General features: G+C 33.3%; 2 protein-coding genes across 2 annotated transcripts; one reads left to right on the forward strand and one right to left on the reverse strand.

Annotated features, from left to right (window-relative positions):
- Nucleotides 1-650: 650 nt before the first annotated feature.
- Nucleotides 651-16,017, reverse strand: LOC111000484 (TELO2-interacting protein 1 homolog). Its single transcript, XM_022269930.2, has 17 exons — nt 15,621-16,017; nt 15,214-15,356; nt 14,710-14,884; nt 14,262-14,454; nt 13,808-13,943; nt 12,748-12,913; nt 11,339-11,547; nt 10,591-10,779; nt 9,141-9,344; nt 8,006-8,173; nt 5,866-6,087; nt 4,905-5,047; nt 4,696-4,791; nt 4,100-4,394; nt 2,981-3,278; nt 2,169-2,397; nt 651-866 (listed from the first exon to the last, which is right to left on the reverse strand). The coding sequence occupies exons 1-17, from the start codon at nt 15,809-15,811 to the stop codon at nt 666-668; spliced, it is 3,258 nt and encodes a 1,085-aa protein (XP_022125622.2). The 5' UTR covers nt 15,812-16,017; the 3' UTR covers nt 651-665.
- Nucleotides 16,018-16,115: 98 nt separating this feature from the next.
- On the forward strand, nt 16,116-17,752 carry LOC111000485. The gene has a single exon (XM_022269931.2). The coding sequence runs from the start codon at nt 16,259-16,261 to the stop codon at nt 17,333-17,335; it is 1,077 nt and encodes a 358-aa protein (XP_022125623.1). The 5' UTR covers nt 16,116-16,258; the 3' UTR covers nt 17,336-17,752.
- The last annotated feature ends 618 nt before the right edge of the window (nt 17,753-18,370 follow it).

Here is an 18,370-nt window from a genome sequence, read left to right on the forward strand (position 1 = left end):
AGGTCATCAAGGTATGACTTATTCCACGTCATTAAATTCGCACCTCATCGGGAAAGGAGACAGAGGGTGTAGGCCGAGAGAAAGCCGGCGTAAAAACACTCTCGGTACTCTTAAAAAAGGAAATGATCAAACAATACTACAATATTTGAAACAAATATAGAAAATTAATAAGTAGCCTGCCCAGCACTAGTCCCAGGACTGGCTTGATTTGAGGATTTTGGTATAGTAATATTTGATAGGACTTGGGTATAGTTTTTTAATTTACATTTGGAATTTGGAGTCATAGATTATGTTAGGTTATTGAATGTAGGAAAGTAGACGATAGTAACTATAACGATGCATTCGTAGTGAGTCAGTAATTAGATAAGGAGAGGGAATATGGTGCAGGAAATAGCAGCTGATAAGGTAGTGATAAGGGTTTTTTCTATACGTATAATAGTATTTATGGCCAGACTGTAGACGGATATTGGCATGCTGTTTTTATATACTTACGAATATAAAATGTGTATAAACGTTAATGGAATTGAATTGTCATAACACAAATTAATTATAACCCACGTTCAAATGCATCTGTGCTCAAATTTAATAAAAAGAGACAATATAAACAAGTTAATATGTACTTTTCAAAAGAAAAAAATAAGAGTAAATTAATTAGACCAAAACATTTAATCGAATATAGCTTTTACATTTTTATCATAATCCTTATCATCACATTCATATGGAGTTCCAATAATTTCAGCGAGCTGTATAAATTTGTTGTTTGGTGGTTGGATTACATTTGAATTATTACAAAATCCTCGTAAATGAAGCCACGCTGCGCCGAAGTTGTATGACAGGATAGTTTTAAAGAACTGTATGGCGAGTGTCTGAAATTGTAAATAATAAAGATAATGAAACATTCCGGGATATAATCTAGGATATTTATATCCCCATATTTCTGTACGCAGCCGAAACGTGGACCTTGCGAGATGTGGAAAGGCAGAAAATAGACGCTCTCGAAATGTGGTGCTGGAGAAGAATGCTTGGGGTATCGTGGACCGAGTTTCGTACAAACGTCTCGATACTTCAAGAACTCGATGTTAAGCAGCGTCTATTTTCAACAGTACAATCTCGCATCCATACATTCTTAGGTCACGTATCTCGGCGTGGCGATCAGTCCCTAGAACGCCTTGTCGTCCAGGGGAAGGTGGAAGGCGCTAGACCGCGCGGCAGGTCACCTGCACGCTGGACTGATCAGATTAAGTCCGCCGTAGGAGAAACACTGAATCAGTGCAGCAGGATGACCTCCAATGCAGGCAGCGGTGGCGGAGCGTCGTGAAGCGCATCACATCTGCGCCTTCTACTTCTACTACATAGCGATCACGACCGCTCTGGTAAGAGCGAAACGAATGAGAAGAATTTATATATCTATGTATGAGGCTGTGTGACGTCAAATTATAAATATTTAAGTGAATATTAATAATCCCCGGTAATCAAATCGGAAGTGTTATTTGAGCGAGGCCAGAAATCAAAACATTTTATTGGTATAACAAATATCTACTATGATACAGGGTATAATTTTAAAATTAATTTTAGTATATTTGTTTATGTACTCGGCATAATGAAGACCGTAGAACACTTTAGAATACGTTAGAATTAAGATAAAATCTAGACTTGTAAGGAACCTTACAAACGTGAAAAAGAAAAAAACTTGGCGATTAAATAGAATGGCGGAGAGTTTATTTACCACTTCTTCTCTTCCGTTCTACTCCCTTAATTTGAGAACTGGCAGTAAATTAGAAGCATTCAATGTATATTTAGTTTTTGACGTTTATAAGTGTACATTATGTTACCTACATGAGTAATTGATTTGATTTAAAATGTGCACAGAATAAAGCTGCAACATATTGTTACTATATTATCAGTTTTAGCTACATTACTGACGATATTGTTCCTAGCAGTCTGCATAAAATGGTCAAAAGTATTGCTAACGATTCATAGACTTGGTTTACGGCATTATTCTACAAATCGTGAATTAAATCTAGTTTATTTCACATATTTGATAGTTCTCAAAATGATACTCTGAATTAAAAAAAATAACATACGGACTTAAATAATACAAACATTCAAATATGGTTGTGTTTCAACATTTTATAATCAATATAAAAAAAATTGAGCTGTTGTTCTACCTGCAGCGGTTTTGGCTGTTTCCTAGACAAATAGACGGACACACACTTCATAGCATCTTCTAAATCGTCTTCGGACAGGCGCAATTCAGTAGCGAGCGGCGCAAGGGCAGTCAGAGCAGCTATTTGGAGGTGAAAAGGGGGGGAAAGTCGGTAACTTGAGCCTGTGTCTTTCAAATGACTTTCAGTTGAGAGCGTGTGAAGTTGTTTGTACAGTTTTGGTAGAACTTCCCTAGAGTAATACCGGAGAAGGTTATTATTATAATTTTCAAAGCATAGGCTAAATGTAATGTATATTGTGATTGTATATTATATAGCGGCAATGATCTCGCAAGTGCTTGGGCATTCTGTCCATGGGCGCCTAATTCACTTAAAAAAAAAAAAGAATAATAAAGCCCTCTAAAATATATTTATTATATACAAGGAATATCGCTTAATTTTTTATATATATTTCTTGAATCATTATAAGTAATTTCTTAAATTACTTATAGTAAGATATAAACTACAGAAATGCATGGCCATGTTAATTAGATCCAGACCATAGACAACGTTTTTTCAATAGATATCTACATACGAAAATTGTATGCATGTGGTTTAACGGATTGTGGTAGCAAGTAATATTATTATATATATTACTACTTTTATTATTTAGCAATTAATTATATTAGAGGTAGGTATTTACAAAACGTTGTCCATGGAATCTAAATTCAATTCTTTAAAAAAAATATTATGTTACAAGAAAGATTTATAATAATTTTAGCGATACTTGTCTTTTGCAAGTGTCAAATACGAACATTTAATAAAACTCAACTCACTTTAAAGTACGATGGCGAATAAAATCCTTGGAGAGCATTGCCAATGTGACCAGAACATCTAGAGCTCTTCTTAGAACCGCTGTGTCAGCGTCTTCGAATCTTGTGACCAACGGACCCCAAGTTTGATGAACCAAAGGCAACAACTCGTCCTCATAATCCCTTATAACAGGCAAACCCAGGGTCAAAATTTGCAAGGTCAAGATGGCGTCGTCCCGGTTTTTCGCCGGTATGAAGTTGATGCATCTTTTGAGGATTGTTATTGTTACTTCTATGTGTTTCGGTAGTGGAGGTTTTTCTTCTAAAAGTGTATAAATATATGTTTATATTTAGTTATTTTCTTAATACGGGGTAATTAATCAAAATTAATATATTTATAATTTATATATAGTAGTGTAGTAGTTCAAGCACTTTCAAGCAAGTTTTCTATACTTAAAAACGAAATGCATTATCGATGATTCATACAAAATATTATAACGTTTTTGTACTATTATTTTTGTGAGCTTCGCTTACTTTAGCTGACGAGAGGCGGTGTGAGTGTATGCGTGTGTGAGTGTATGCGTTCGGGAGCGCGTATGTGTGCGTGCGCGTATAAATTGCAGTAAATCTACGATACTTGAAGTAGATGCTACATAATACTTGAACGGCCCCATATAATCATAATTAGATATTTTTAACACAAAGTGTGCTAAAGTGCCATTTCAAAATTCAGTTAAAAAAGTATGACGCATGATACCAAACTTCGATGGAGAATGCAAGTTAAAAATGAAATGAGCCTTCAACTTCTTGACACCACGGGTCTAGTGTACTCTCTCTCTTAAGGACTTTCTTATGTTAAATATCCTTTCTTAGAAAATCAGACTTAATAGTATTATATTGGGACAGTAAAGTTAATCGTAATTGAAAAATATTTGCTGTATTTTGTCTTTTTAGAAAACTAAATATTGTCTGGTTTTACACAAATACATAATAGGAAAAATAACACGACAAAAAAATATACACCCGTATAAAATGAAAATTAAAAACTAATCGTGAACGACGTTTCATGACTCCCTCCCAGTTGCTAAAAGCATTCACTGCTGTGGTTTGTATAAAGTACTTAAAAACACCAAGTCTACTCACTTGTCACTGTATCATCATAATCCAATGCGTCATTCTCTGTCCTTTCCAAATCCTCATTAAACATTTCCTCCACACTCCTGCCATCCTTTTCACTCTCATTTATCGCCCTCTGTGCCTCCTCCTCACTCTTTATATACTCTATGACGTCATCGAGTACATCTTTCGCATCTGTGTGCACGTGTTCCGTTTGTTTGTGTGGGAACCATTTGTATATACACGAGACAAATGTGTGAAAAACTTGTAGGTATGAGTAGAGATTCTTTTGGTAGTATTTATCGCAGCTTTGGATTAGTACCTAATAGAAAAAGAAATACATTTTTTTTTGTTAAAAGTAAAACACTTTGACCGAAAATGGATAACGCTGATTTTGTATGGGTCCAATAATTTTTTAAAAATTATTAAAATTGAATTATCACTATTTTGTATGGAAATACGTACTATTATACGTATACGTATACGTAGCGTACTGTGAGCGTTACGGGACAATAATTCATGCTTTTTCGTGTGTGCCGGCGTTCATCTATTTATACGACACGTCAAAATAATTCTAGTTATTTGAACAGAAATATTTCAAATACATATAAAAATAAACATACATCTTCCACAATGCCATACATATATTCCAGTATTGTGCTATCGCTGTATTCCATTACGACAGACAAAATCTCGAGGGCTGACTGTGTGTTCCAGGCCTGAAATTAATACAAAATTATTATTTTTAAACTAATTTTATCCTATGAAAAATAACCAGCATTAAATGTTGAATTTCAACAAATTAAGATAATATTTTACAATCACTTCATACCCTTTTCAGCCTCCTCGTGATCTGGTGCGTGAAATAATCCGCATTATGCGCAATCAATTCCCCAACAGTCGTATTCCCACACGCAGATTTTATCTCATTAATCGCTTTCACACCTGAGAGATGCAACATCTCATATCTGCTGCCTGAAATTCATTTTCATATACAAAAGACAAGAATTAATCATCAAGGATAGACATTAAACTATACTTACTAGATAAACTTATTTTAACAAAATCTTTTTTAAGTATTAAGTAACGAATTGGGGGGTTGTTAATTGAATTATGAGATATTGTTAATATTATTTTCGACTTTCCGATACTTTACACCACAGAAATGGCAATTTTTAGGTTTAATGAGTCACTGAAGAAGCAAGCTTGAAATCTCCCTTCCCTAAATTTGTAGTAGCTATTAAGATTAAAGGCGTTTATAAGTAATAATAGGAAATATTTCAAGTATAATTACACAGGCGGTTAGACGTAGCCTACGCCTAAAAAGAGCATATATACAAGAATTATAGTCAATCAATTTTAGGAATATTACTCAATTTTTTTAAATACGTATAATACAAAAGCTTTAGGTAAAAAAGGTTGTATTGTTTGCTAAGACGTCCGAGGTCCATTATGAGAGTACAACATAACTTTTACTGGGGAATTGGGGGAAACGGAAACGATGTACTTGAATTGATGTCAAACGGAACATAATTATTTGTTAACTTGTGTATATTCAAATATATGATAATATTAATAAAAAGTCGTTATTCATTATTTATTCTTATAATTTGCATACTTGTTGAATTAGGGTTAGAGATTTGAGTTTCTACATAAAATATTAACTTTCGCAAACATATACATGCATTTGGGAAGTTTTCAAAAATTATTTCTCGCAAAGCAATCAAAGCAAGCTATGACAGGTAAAAATTTAACAGATAAAGAACTATATTAAAGTCTAACAATTTTCTTACCAACTCTTTCAAGCACCAAGCACAAAGTCTTCAATAGGTAGGGCTGGAAATCTCTTCCTAATCGCCGAGCCATTAACCCGAGGCCTTCAGTGAGGAGGCAGCACTGCACCATATTGTGCTGAGCCTGGCGTAGAGTTCGACATCCGGTTGGAGCCATTTGAGTACGGGGGGTCAAATAGCTAATGTCTGTATAACGGGTCTCTGTGGCGCCTTCGAAGAGACCTACAGTTTTTAAACTCTTTATATTATTTGTTATTTATTTTCTAGGTGATAACTAACTGTGACAGCTGTCGACGTGTGCAAATGACAAGTCGTGAGTAGGGCTTAGTAACTCGTTTGACATAATCCTGGCCCATGAGGAGATGACTCAATGTTTTTGACCATGACCTGATCCCGACTCCTATAGTATATTTCATTACAAGTGCGGAAAGCCTGTCATTGCAACGAGTTCCGACGAATGTCTACCCGAGCCGAGGCGCAGCCGAAGGTGAGGGTTGACAGTCGGGACAAGTTGCAATGACGGTACCGCACGCGTACTGAACGACTATTTTTAATACAGTTGTGAAAAAATTAAGCAATTTAATTAAACTATTTACTTTTTTTCTCTTCTCTCTACGGAATAAATTCATTGCATGTAGATATGTGATATGTTTCCGGTAAATTGTTCTCCGAAGCAATTTTGTGCAATTATACTGAGTTCGGGTGGTATTCATTCAAATAAAATATCGTCGAAATTACTCATTTTGTGCAACAAATAACTCAACTCGAAAGAAAATTTTCGGAAAATGGCAAAGAATATGAGCAAAGCTTGTTTTTTCTTTTCTTCACCCATTCTGGGTAGGCAAAGGAAACTTGGCCCATACAGCCAATTCTTCAGTAGACTATTTTTATTGAAAGAAAACCAAATCTAACTCATTGAGTACAATCATTAAATCTGATATTGAAACAAATAGTAGCTTCTTTTTAAAATATTTAATAAATATAAAAACTTCATGGTTAGTTTTTTTCTTTTTAATATTTTTTTATTTGATATGAAATGAAAAGAAACCTAACCGAACTTATTGAATCCAATTATTATAATAGAATCTTTTTAATAAAACCTTCGTGGTTTGTTTTTTCTTTTTAATACACATTGTTTTGACAGTTGGCAAAGAAAACGCACGAGTGCGGGAATGGCAAAGAAAAAGCACGAGTGTGTAATAGCCCACTTTCCGAACGCTATACCTCCCTGCAATATGCCACTTTTTGAGCAACTGTATTAAAAAAGTCTTTTCGGTGGTACCAGTGACTTTGGTGAACTAATCAGTGGCCAAATTAAGTGCATATTTTGATGATGAATCTGGTTCCAGGACTGGTCCTCACATAACATGCTCCATGCTTTTGACCATACATAGTAGGGAAGTACCATAAATACTGTATAAAAACCTTACTTAACATAAAGAATACATAAATCGTATACTTATAGTAACACTTTTGTATGGAAATTTTAACAGCGCTCCGAGGCCGTAATTGGAACTAAACAAAGAAACAGGTCAAATATGCAAGGTTCTCGTACCAATTGTTGTACAAAACTGAACTGCGACCAGTGGTCACTTATGGTTGTGAGACCTGACCCCTTAGCAAGAAAGACGAGACCCCTCTGATTATCTTCGAACGGAAGAATCTTTGGTCCTGTTTGCGACGTCGCTGTTTGGCGAATTCGCTACAATGAAGAACTATAACATCCTAGATGACGCCAAAGTCGTTCAATTCATAAAGTGCAACAGGCTCAAGTGGCTGGGACATGTGCACCGAATGGCGAACGACAGCAACCCAAGGTCTTTACTGAACGCACAACCCGGCGAAGAATGGGAAGAGAATGAATGAATGATAATGGGATGTTGGGATGGACTTGTCGAAGACAGGGGGCAAACGGGCAGGAGGCTCACCTGATGTTATGTGATACCGCCGCCCATGTACACTCTCAATGCCAGAGGGCTCGCGAGTGCGTTGCCGGCCTTTTAAGAATTGGTACGCTCTTTAAAAAACTCGCAATTGGAAGCGAGAAACACTGGACAGAATGCGATGGCGATGTGTTCTTGAGAAATAACCAGTGATGAATCAATTTGCCGAACTAACGCTAGTTAGCAAGTATACTTACCAGGTACATTATCCTTATTCCAGGCCCGAGGATTGTAAACAGATATATCTAGGGTCTCTTCATCCGTGATTGGTGCCTCACTAGCGACCTCTAGCGGTAAATACCAAATATCCTCCTCAACGTACGCGTCTATTACGCGTTTGGCTAACGACTCGGTCGATTTGGGAGCTGAATTACAGATAATTTAGTTAGAAAAGTAGATTTTTGGTAAGTTATTATAATAAATTCGTGTTATTTAATGCAAGTCAGTATTAAGTGTTTATAAATTTCGATATATAAACAAAATTTTGATTATTTTCGGTAGACTACTGAAACCATTATGTAGAACTATAGTTTAAAGTAGTCAGATATTTTTTGAAGTTATACTTCTTTTGGCGCGATGGAGAAAAATGATGAAAGTGAATTTTTACGATGCGCGCGCACCAACATCTCAATTCGACATCGTAAAGTTAGGTCTAGGTGGCATGGAAATCGATAACTAAGTTCAAGTTGTATATTCTAGTATTTTTATATTTAGAACACGTGTTTCGTAACAGTACAATTAAACAGTGTGAATAATGTTATCTTGGTGTTTTAAAACCAATTTCATATACGGCGGTGATAGTATTTACTAATAATTTATTTATTTACATAAAATCTTTTTGATTAATTTTAATATTTATCGTTAATCACTACTGCATTTAAGTTATTTTTTTCCATACATCAAAGAAGTATAACTTCTAACGCGTGTACATAAGTACACATTTTTTATGATTAAAAAGGCGAGTTTACGGCACAGCCAAAAAAGTATATTAGTGGGGGTGTGTCGCCGGGCTCTAAGAGAAGTGTATGCTCTTTTTTAAGGTCGTATTTTCAAGAAAGACCTCTACTGGAAGCCGATTCCACAGCGAGTTAGTTCGCAAAAGGAAATAATTATAGAAGCGGACTGTGGGAGATTTCCAGCCATTGAGGTGGTGCGGTTGAAACCTGGAATTATTTCAGGTCGTCTGATAATCCGAAACGCTAGCATCATCAGGGATCAGCATAAAATTCTTCAGACAATTTTGTAAAATTATTTTAATTAATAGTAGCTTTATCGCATATCAAAACAATTAAAAAAAAAAAACCCAACATGAGTGAAAAAAAAATCACTTACCCGAAGCCATTAAATTCATTAGAAACAGGAGCTCACAGTCCCTTCTCTCCCTGAAGGTGTCCAGGAGTGTATCCAGGATGAGCTGTCCACATTCAGTCTCACCGAGGAGACGGCAGGTCTTTTGGAACCTGGTGATGCATTCTTTGCTGTCCAGGTGACGGAATTTGCACCAGGGGGAGTCCATTGGAGGTGTTGCTGACACATCTGTAAATTTACTAATAAAATTGCAGTTTTCCGCGTAGTTTCTGTATTTTAAGTGCAATAGAGGCCTAAGGTTACATTAAAATTAATTGATGCGCTCACACACACACAAGAATTCCTTGTTTTGTAGTATCTTCCAATTATTTGTAATCAAGTAATGGTTTCTATATAACATAAACATTATTAATATTATGTGATGATCAATGACAGACAGACCCTTTTGAATATGAAGCGGTCTCTGGTATACTTAAATAGTACATTTCATTACAAGTGCGGAAAGCCTGTCATTGCAACGAGTTCCGACGAATGTCTACCCGAGCCGAGGCGCAGCCGAAGGTGAGGGTTGACAGTCGGGACGAGTTGCAATGACGGTTCCGCACGTGTACTGAACGACTATTTTTAATACAGTTGCGAAAAAATTAAACAATTTAATTATACTATTTACTTTTTTTCTCTTCTATCTACGGAATAAATTCATTGCACGTAGATATGTTTCCGGTAAATTGTTCTCCAAAGCATTTTATGCAATTATACTGCGTTCGGGTGGTATTCATTCAAATAAAATATCGTCAAAATGACTCATTTTGTGCAACAAATAACTCAACTCGAAAGAACATTTTTGGAAAATGGCGCCATTCTGGGTAGGCAAAGGGAACTTGGCCCATACAGCCAATTCTTCAGTAGACTATTTTTATTGAAAGAAAACCAAATCTAACTCATTGAGTCCAATCATTAAATCTGATATTGAAACAAATAGTAGCTTCTTTTTAAAATATTTGCATGAATCATAAAAACTTCTGTGATTTTTTTAGTAAAAACTTCATGGTTAGTTTTTTCTTTTTAATTTTTTTTTCTATTGATATGAAATAAAATAAACTTAACCTAACTTATTGAATCCAATTATTAGTAAACTTTTTAAAAATACGTATTTGCATATATTATAAAATTCTTTTTAATATTTTTTTAATTGATATGAAATGAAAAGAAACCTAACCGAACTTATTGAATCCAATTACTTATTATAATATTTAGAAATCATATATCATAAAAACTTCTGAGTCTTTTTAATAAAACCTTCGTGGTTGTTTTTTTCTTTTTAATACACATTGTTTTGACAGTTGGCAAAGAAAACGCACGAGTGCGGGAATGGCAAAGAAAAAGCACGAGTGTGTAATAGCCCACTTTCCGAACGCTATACCTCCCTGCAATATGCCACTTTTTGAGCAACTGTTTTAAAAAAATCTTTTACCCCGAACTGCATGACGATTCAGTAATGTCAAGTCTGTTTGTATAGCAGAGGCAGAGGCGAGAGAGTCACAGAGTTTGTTGTAGCCCTCGTTTGAAGACAGAATACTGGTCAGGCGTTGAGGGCTGCCTTCACTTAGCAGTTCTATATAACCTTCCAAGAGGTTTAAAGAGGCCAGTTTACGAGCTGAGTCTAAAAAAAAAAATGTCTCATTACATTACGAAAACATTCCTTTCACCGATAGTATTAACCAACTTTTTATAAGTAATAAATTGCACGAATTGAGCTGCGAGGCAACTGAAGTCCTAAAAATGGCGGAATATTTTAATCCTTAAAATATGTACTTAATTTTTTTGAATATTTATATTGTAATATTATTTAAATAAGCAGTCAACTTTTACAAATAGGCGCTGTTGACTAATAACAATCAAGGGGCGCGAATATATTAAAACAAATTCCTTTATATTAATTTAAATCCGAACTATCAAAACAAATTCGCTTGTTTTTGTTTTTACACTTTGTATTATAAACTTTTTTGTTCCACAGATAATTTTTGGTCAGCCAGTATTATTTTAATACAATTCGCAAATAACCTCTTTGGATATGGAAACATTTAAAAACAATATCCATATTCCAAATTTAAATCACTTGTAATATCTATATATCAGAAAGTTAATTTAGTGGTACCTGTGTACTGGAAACTAATCAGCGTGTTTAGAACAGAGGTAAAAAAAAAATAAAAAAAGCTTACCAATATTATTTAATATCCTGGGCAGAGATCCGAGCACCAAAAACAGATTCTTTGTGAGGCTGTCCATAGCATTGAGTACAGAGTTCGGTGACGCGTTGCGGAAATACTGCGCGCGTGCATTTAAACAGTAATTCGCCACTTGAGTATATGAATCACTCGAAAGAGATATCAATATGTCGAGACACATTGATATTGATGGCTGCATTGTGCTGAAATTTTTTAAAATTATTTTAATAAATTTATTAAAGCAATATACACATGCAAATTTGAGAAGTTTGTTTGGAAAGTTTAAAACTAAGGTGAAAAAAATGCGTTAAATAATTTAAAACAAAATACAATTTCAGATAACAATGTAGACTTATGTTGTAAAACTTGTAATTGTAATACAAAACCAAAAAAAACCACACTTTTTTAGGGTAAAAATAATACAGCAAGAATTCCAAAAAAAAACATATTTACAAATATGTAACTGATTAAAACTAAAAGCAAATTTGACTAAAATGAAATCATTTATTCCAATTAGAGCACATAAAATGGCACTTTTGAATGTTAAATAAAATATAAAGATGATTCTAGTTGCCCCTTAAAAGGTAGTTTCGTGTGGAGAAGAATGGGCAAGAAACTCCAAACTTCCTCTTTTGAAATAGGATATACAATATTTGTATACATTATAAATAATTATATACGAAGACAACGTATTCCCAGAATAAAATTACTATACAGGTCTATTATTGTATTGTTAGGATACATGTTCCTCGCATTTCTAATTATCGAAACCGTAGAATATCTTCTTTATATTTATTTTCATGTATTTAAGAGAAAGGCTATATCGTTTCCGTTTCCGCAATATTAAAAGTAATATACTTATTAATCTTAATATACATATTTCTTGTGTGCGTGTGTATGTGACTGAACTCCTCCTAAACGACTGGACCGATTTAGACGAAATTTTTTGTGTGTGTTCAAGGGGATCAGGGAATGGTTTAGATTCACAATTTTGTCCGCTGGACAATGTTTTTTTAATTAATTTTCAATTTATTAGTTGTTGTTTATTTTGGAATGTTTTCGAACATTGGATCCGACAGACGGTGCTACCATCGCAGTGTCAAATTTTAAATATTATTCGAATTTAAATTTTAGTCTGTCCCGAAATTTAAAAAAAGTTTTGTTATCATTGTGTTATATCGTGTGTGACCATGTGCTGGATCGTTAGATATTGTCAGAACATTTGAATAATAATTTTCATCAAAATGGCTTATTAAAAATTGAAATTTTGAAATTAAAGACGTGTAGACAGGACAACGTCTGTCGGATCCGCTAGTTTTATATAAAATTAATACAATATTTAAAAATAACAGCCCTCAAAGCCCTTAATTTAAAGTTTATGAAAACGGTCTGTATAAACATACCTATTACATTCAGAGAGCACCCTGTAGCACAATACGGAAAGCTCTTTTCTGACTTTGTAATGCTCGTGTGCACCCAATCGCACTAAACTGCGCATAACAGCCTCTAATTTCTCACCCGCCATTTCAAACCATTCCTTGCTAAGTTTTGGGAGGTCTGAGGTTTTGGCTATAAATGAAGTTAAGAATTATATTACAAGTAAACTTAATTGTTAACATGCTAACCAACGGCGGATCCAGGGGGAGGGGTCATGACCCACCTGAGCTGGTTCCAGAACTTAGGTAGATAATTTTAACTGAACTAATTGAACATAATGATTTTATTTCAATATTTTGTCACCATCCAGATTTTATGTAACTAAATACTTCAATATTTGAATCACTACATAGTATAAAACAAAGTCGCTTTCTCTGTCCCTATGTCCCTTTGTATGCTTAAATCTTTGAAACTACGCAACGGATTTTGATGCGGTTTTTTTTAATAGATAAGGTTTATATGTATCATAACATCCATAAATAGTGGAGAAGTACTGTTATTTTTGAGGTTTCTAATGTGATGTCGTAAATAATTACATTTTTTCCGCTTACATTGCAAACGCAGGCTGAAAACTACGAGTTTTATCAAAATAATGTACTAAGTATTGTACACATTGAAAAGGTCTACAGAGTCCGTGATGGTATATGTATATCTATCTTATGGATAACCCACATTTTTATATACAACGTTCACAGTTTTTCTGTAGTGTATTTAGTATCAGCATTGCACCCGTGCGAAGCCGGGGCGGGTCGCTAGTAATTTAATATAATATAATAAGTTTGTATAACGGCAAACATTTAAGTTCTTGACTAGACTACGACTATGTAACCCCCTCCTGGCGCCAAACCTGGATCCGCCGGATTGATGCGATATTAAAAAATCTGAATTTTAAGGAAATAATTATTAATAAATATACTTAAACGTTTTCATAAAAGATCATAGATTTTAACAAGTTTAAAGAAGATAAATATCTATGTCAATACAACACATCCATGCAACACCTATAATATGATATACCTCAATTACCCTTGCTTACATAATTAGCACTTTCCTTCTCTTTGATCACTTTCATGATATCGGCAACTGTAACCGTTGACTTAGCTTTTAAATGCTTGTCATTCATTGTCATACACATTATCCGGTGTGTAGCATTTAAAGCCATCTGAAATATTTATAGGTACTTAAAAAATACAAAAATTTGTGGATAATGGTGAAATTTTCTTATAGAATGAAAATCCTCCATTTCTGATAGAATGAAAATAATTCAAGGGCAGAGGTCTTATACTATAAAATCAATGGTTTATCCCATGGTTTAACAATACAGAATTATAAATTATACAATACAAATGACAAAGTGTCTGTTATTAATTTGTTGTTTTATAGGAGGAAGGCTGTTAAATATTCTGAAAAATTATGACTTTTAACTTTTTAAATGCTACAATCAAATGGTGTAAGAGATCCACAAAAAAATTTACCTTACCACAATTACTGCATGACCAGGATTGTTAGGACACATTGCCACATCTTGTAAAGTTGCCAGAACACCAGGTAAAATACAACATAGCATTTGTACTATGGCTTCTTCGAGTACTGGGTCGGAAATCATGCAGGATACATCTGTGAGTTTTGAGTGCATACTTGTGTGTGCTAAAAGGCTATCTAAAGCAGCAAGCCTGAAAGTCAAATTTTACAGTTTGTATACCATATACAGGTTAAATGTTCTAAAGATCAAAGAAAATAATTTTAAAGTCCTAGAATATACTAGCCTTCATCTGTTGCCTTATTCATAAACATAAAAACAACCTAAAATATCTGATTAATTTACCTCTGTTACAGTTTCTAAACATACATCTCATCTCATAAACTCTACATCTCAACACAGGGAGGAACAACATAGGGAGGAATTATTTGTTTTTTTTTAAACTAACCTAAGTACTCTGAACTTTTCTAGTTTGGCCATATGCACGGAAACAAATATAGCTTGAGCTAACAGCGGAGCATGACCTTTGATCAGTCTCAATCTAAGTGGTGTTTCTATATTCAACATGAGAGAGGTCATGCATTGTATTGCAGTTAGTTTCATTTCTTCTGGAATTTCGGCAACTGTTAAAAAGAAAATGTATCAATTTTAAAAATAATGATGAGCCAGTTTATCTAATTATTAATGAGATTGGGATTATTTGATTTATGAATTGACTCATGCAACATGTATTTGTATTATGTACATTGCTTTTTTTAATAACATTTAAAACAGAATATATTTATAATAGTATATTATTATAAATTAAGTATAACTATTTGAAAATAATGTTTAATAAATGATAGAAAATAGATTTATAGAAAGAATAAGAAAACATTCTTACAAACGCATTCTTATAAATGCACTGCTGCTATGTCACAAAATTTGATTATAAAGGCTAGTTAATACTTACTCATGCCTGGTTTATTTTTATCAAATGCTAAAACAGCTAAAGTCATTTCAATCTTAATGCACAGTTCAAAGCTTACAACATTTATTTTATCCAAAATCACCTTCATGGCAGTAAGCAAATATCTTTGAACTTCATGTCGCCCTCTGTAAAAGACAATGTTGATATATATAATAATTTGTATATAAATTTTTGAAAAAATATTTCCCATAAAATGTTGTAAAGATTATATACAATATCAAGACTATAATATGTATGTATCTACATAAAGTTTCTTAAGTACACTCCTATGATATTATATTCTAAATTCAAGATCATCTTATTAACAGAAAAAGGACAACAAACAAACAACCAAAACCATTAAAATGGAGGTCGTTATGTGTGTTTTTTATTTAAAACTCCATACATACTCCATTTCCTTTGACTGCAAATGTGAAATTATAGGAAACAGCAAATACTGTTGTAAATCTTGCAAGTACTCCCTTTTCAGGTCATTAATCAGTTCTAAGTAATCTTTGATGTTCTCTGGTGTAGGATTTATCATCAACTTATCGCATATTGGTTTCATCTGAGTAAAAGCTGCTTTTAACTTTGGATTCATTGTAATGGGCAGGTAATTCAACTGATTAAACTGATAAAATTATTTCTCGCATTTATATGGTCTTTGCAAGGTACCAAAAACAACTTGCATTGTATCATGTATGTAACTTTTTCTTTTAATTACTGTGAAGTGTGAACCCAAGATTTATGTTCCAACTTCGATCACTGATCCGAAACTTATAGTAATTTCTCACTCAAAAGTGAAAAACAAATTACGCCGCCAGACCGCGCCTGCGCACTTTTGACGTGGTGTTATTTGTCAGTTATCAATTTGACTATTAATTAACTGTCCAAATCAGCTGCTTGGAATTTGAGTTACGAAAATGAAATGTCGGAGATTTACCAATTGTAATGGTGAAAAACAATTGTTGTGAAGTAATGTACTAATTACAGTTACAATATTAAAATATGTATTTATGTATACTTTTCTAAAGAGAAGTCTGCAAGAATGTTTTCCGTAGGTAGGCTCCGTGTTCTTCACAAATGTCTCAAGATATTGAGGTTATCTTGTAAAGATTATAGTAGCCTCCCAGACTTGAAAAATTTGAATGTCGTTAGGACGGTGGAAAAGGTTATTGATACGAATACAAGTATATTTATTGATAGTCCAATACACGTCAGAGTTCTTCCTATAGATGTCAACGACTTAAAAGCTCACAATAAGTTAACTATGACTTTGTATAGTAAGGGTCAGGATACTAATGATTTTCAAGTTAAGCAAACTTCGAAAAGGCTAGAGCTACTTAATAAAAACAAGACACCTGACCGAAATGATGTTTGCCTTGTGCATGTTCCTTATAAGCTGAAAGTTCAAGTATCAACAAGTGAAGAAGCCTCTGTTCATTTAAGTAAATTAGAGGCTGAAGAATTTATTGTGAAGACACAGAAAGGTACAATTAACATTGCAGATTTGAAGGCAGACAATATAAAAGTTGAAAGTGCATCTGGTAATATTGAAGCAGAAGGAAGATTACAATCTTCAAATATTGAAATGACCTCAGGATTGAATGGATCAATTAAATGTAATAGTATAATGGCTAATGCTTTTCATGTTACAACACATGCTGGTCCAATATTTGTTAATTCATGTTACAGTGACAATTCCCACTTCATAACTCTAATGGGAAATATAACTTTGAAACATTTGCATAGAACAGTCAAGATAGAAATTATACAAAAGGGAAATCTACATATACAAGGATTTTCTGGTAATCTTGAAGCTACCCTTAAGAGTGGTGATGTTTTCATGCATGCTACAGAGTTTACTCGCAAAAGTAGTATATTCATTCACGAGAAAGGAAAAGTTGAACTATTAGTACATGAAATTGAGAAAAATTTGCCAAAAACCAATCTAATTGCAGATAAAATAAAAGTTGATGAAAAGATATTAAAGAAAGGAAGATTTATGGATGACTCTCATCCCATGAGATTTAGATATGAAAAGGATCGCAAAAATGAGCTTCATATAGTGTGCAAGAATGGCTCAATAGATCTAAAAGAAACAGACTTACCATTCATTGTATAACTGCATTTTTCTCTGTATTAATTGTACATTTTTATTTATTTTTAGTGTAATGTATACAATTTATTGATTAAATATGTATATAATTTGCATGAAATTTTCATTGTAAAATGCAGCCAATTTTTGCACATAGACATTTATTCATAACAAGTGGTAACTACTGTAAGAGTCTACTACTATTTTATATTTTTTAATACTGCATTTCTTTAGATATTAGTAACATTGTCTTCCATGAAGATTTTGACATAGGCAGATTGATGGCTGTGTTATTCTTGCATATTATTTCAATTTGTAACTAGCTTCACTATATTACTGGTAGCAAAATAAGTTGAGTAGTTCATGATAAAATTATTACTGGTTGTAGTAGGTGTATTAAGTAGAACCTATTTTACAAAATAAAAATTATATACTACCTGTTGACTGAGGCTTTGCTTATTTGTTAGTTATAAAATCCTAAGTTTAGTAGTAGTACTTAAAATTTACAAAAGTTATGGATAATTTAATGATTTTGTACCAGGGGATTTGTATTGATTGAATCATTTACTATTTTTAATTAATTAATGTCTAAGGACATGAAGATTTATAAATAGATGATATGTACAGAACACCTCCATATCATTTTGATTCATAAATTGTTTATAAAAGCTTTTTAGTTTTTTTACATTTCATATAAAAATCATATAATATTATGAACTAGCATAAAAGGACAGCCTTTATAAAACTTCTGATAGGTAGGCCTCTAATGAAGGATAGTAGTCCATTATCTAGCATACTGGCTTATATTTTACTAAATCTGTGATACTAGGGGTGGTGCATTTTGGGGACAGAAACTTCTCGAATTTGTTTCATTATAATATGCTGATATATATTTTTTCTCACATTCAAAAATTGCAAAATTCATTCTATCATTTGGTGCAAATTTAAATTAAATCTATTGTATTTTTCTAGTTATATTAAATTTTTCGTTTATATGGTTGGTAGGTATATTAATCCCAGAGTAGTTTAAACTGATATTCGAAATATAAAGGGACCATAATT

The sequence above is a fragment of the Pieris rapae genome, chromosome 17, assembly GCF_905147795.1.
Source record: "Pieris rapae chromosome 17, ilPieRapa1.1, whole genome shotgun sequence".
Lineage (NCBI taxonomy): Eukaryota > Metazoa > Arthropoda > Insecta > Lepidoptera > Pieridae > Pieris > Pieris rapae.

Coding starts and splice junctions, on each gene's coding strand:
- LOC111000484 (XM_022269930.2), bottom strand. CDS start 15,811: ATGAATCCAAAGTTAAAAGCAGCTTTTACTCAGATGAAACCAATATGC. Junction 9,345..10,590: donor GAATCGTCATGCAGTTCGGG/GTAAAAGATTTT, acceptor GTAAATTTACAG/ATGTGTCAGCAACACCTCCA. Junction 3,279..4,099: donor TTATGATGATACAGTGACAA/GTGAGTAGACTT, acceptor ATACACTTTTAG/AAGAAAAACCTCCACTACCG.
- LOC111000485 (XM_022269931.2), top strand. CDS start 16,259: ATGTTTTCCGTAGGTAGGCTCCGTGTTCTTCACAAATGTCTCAAGATA.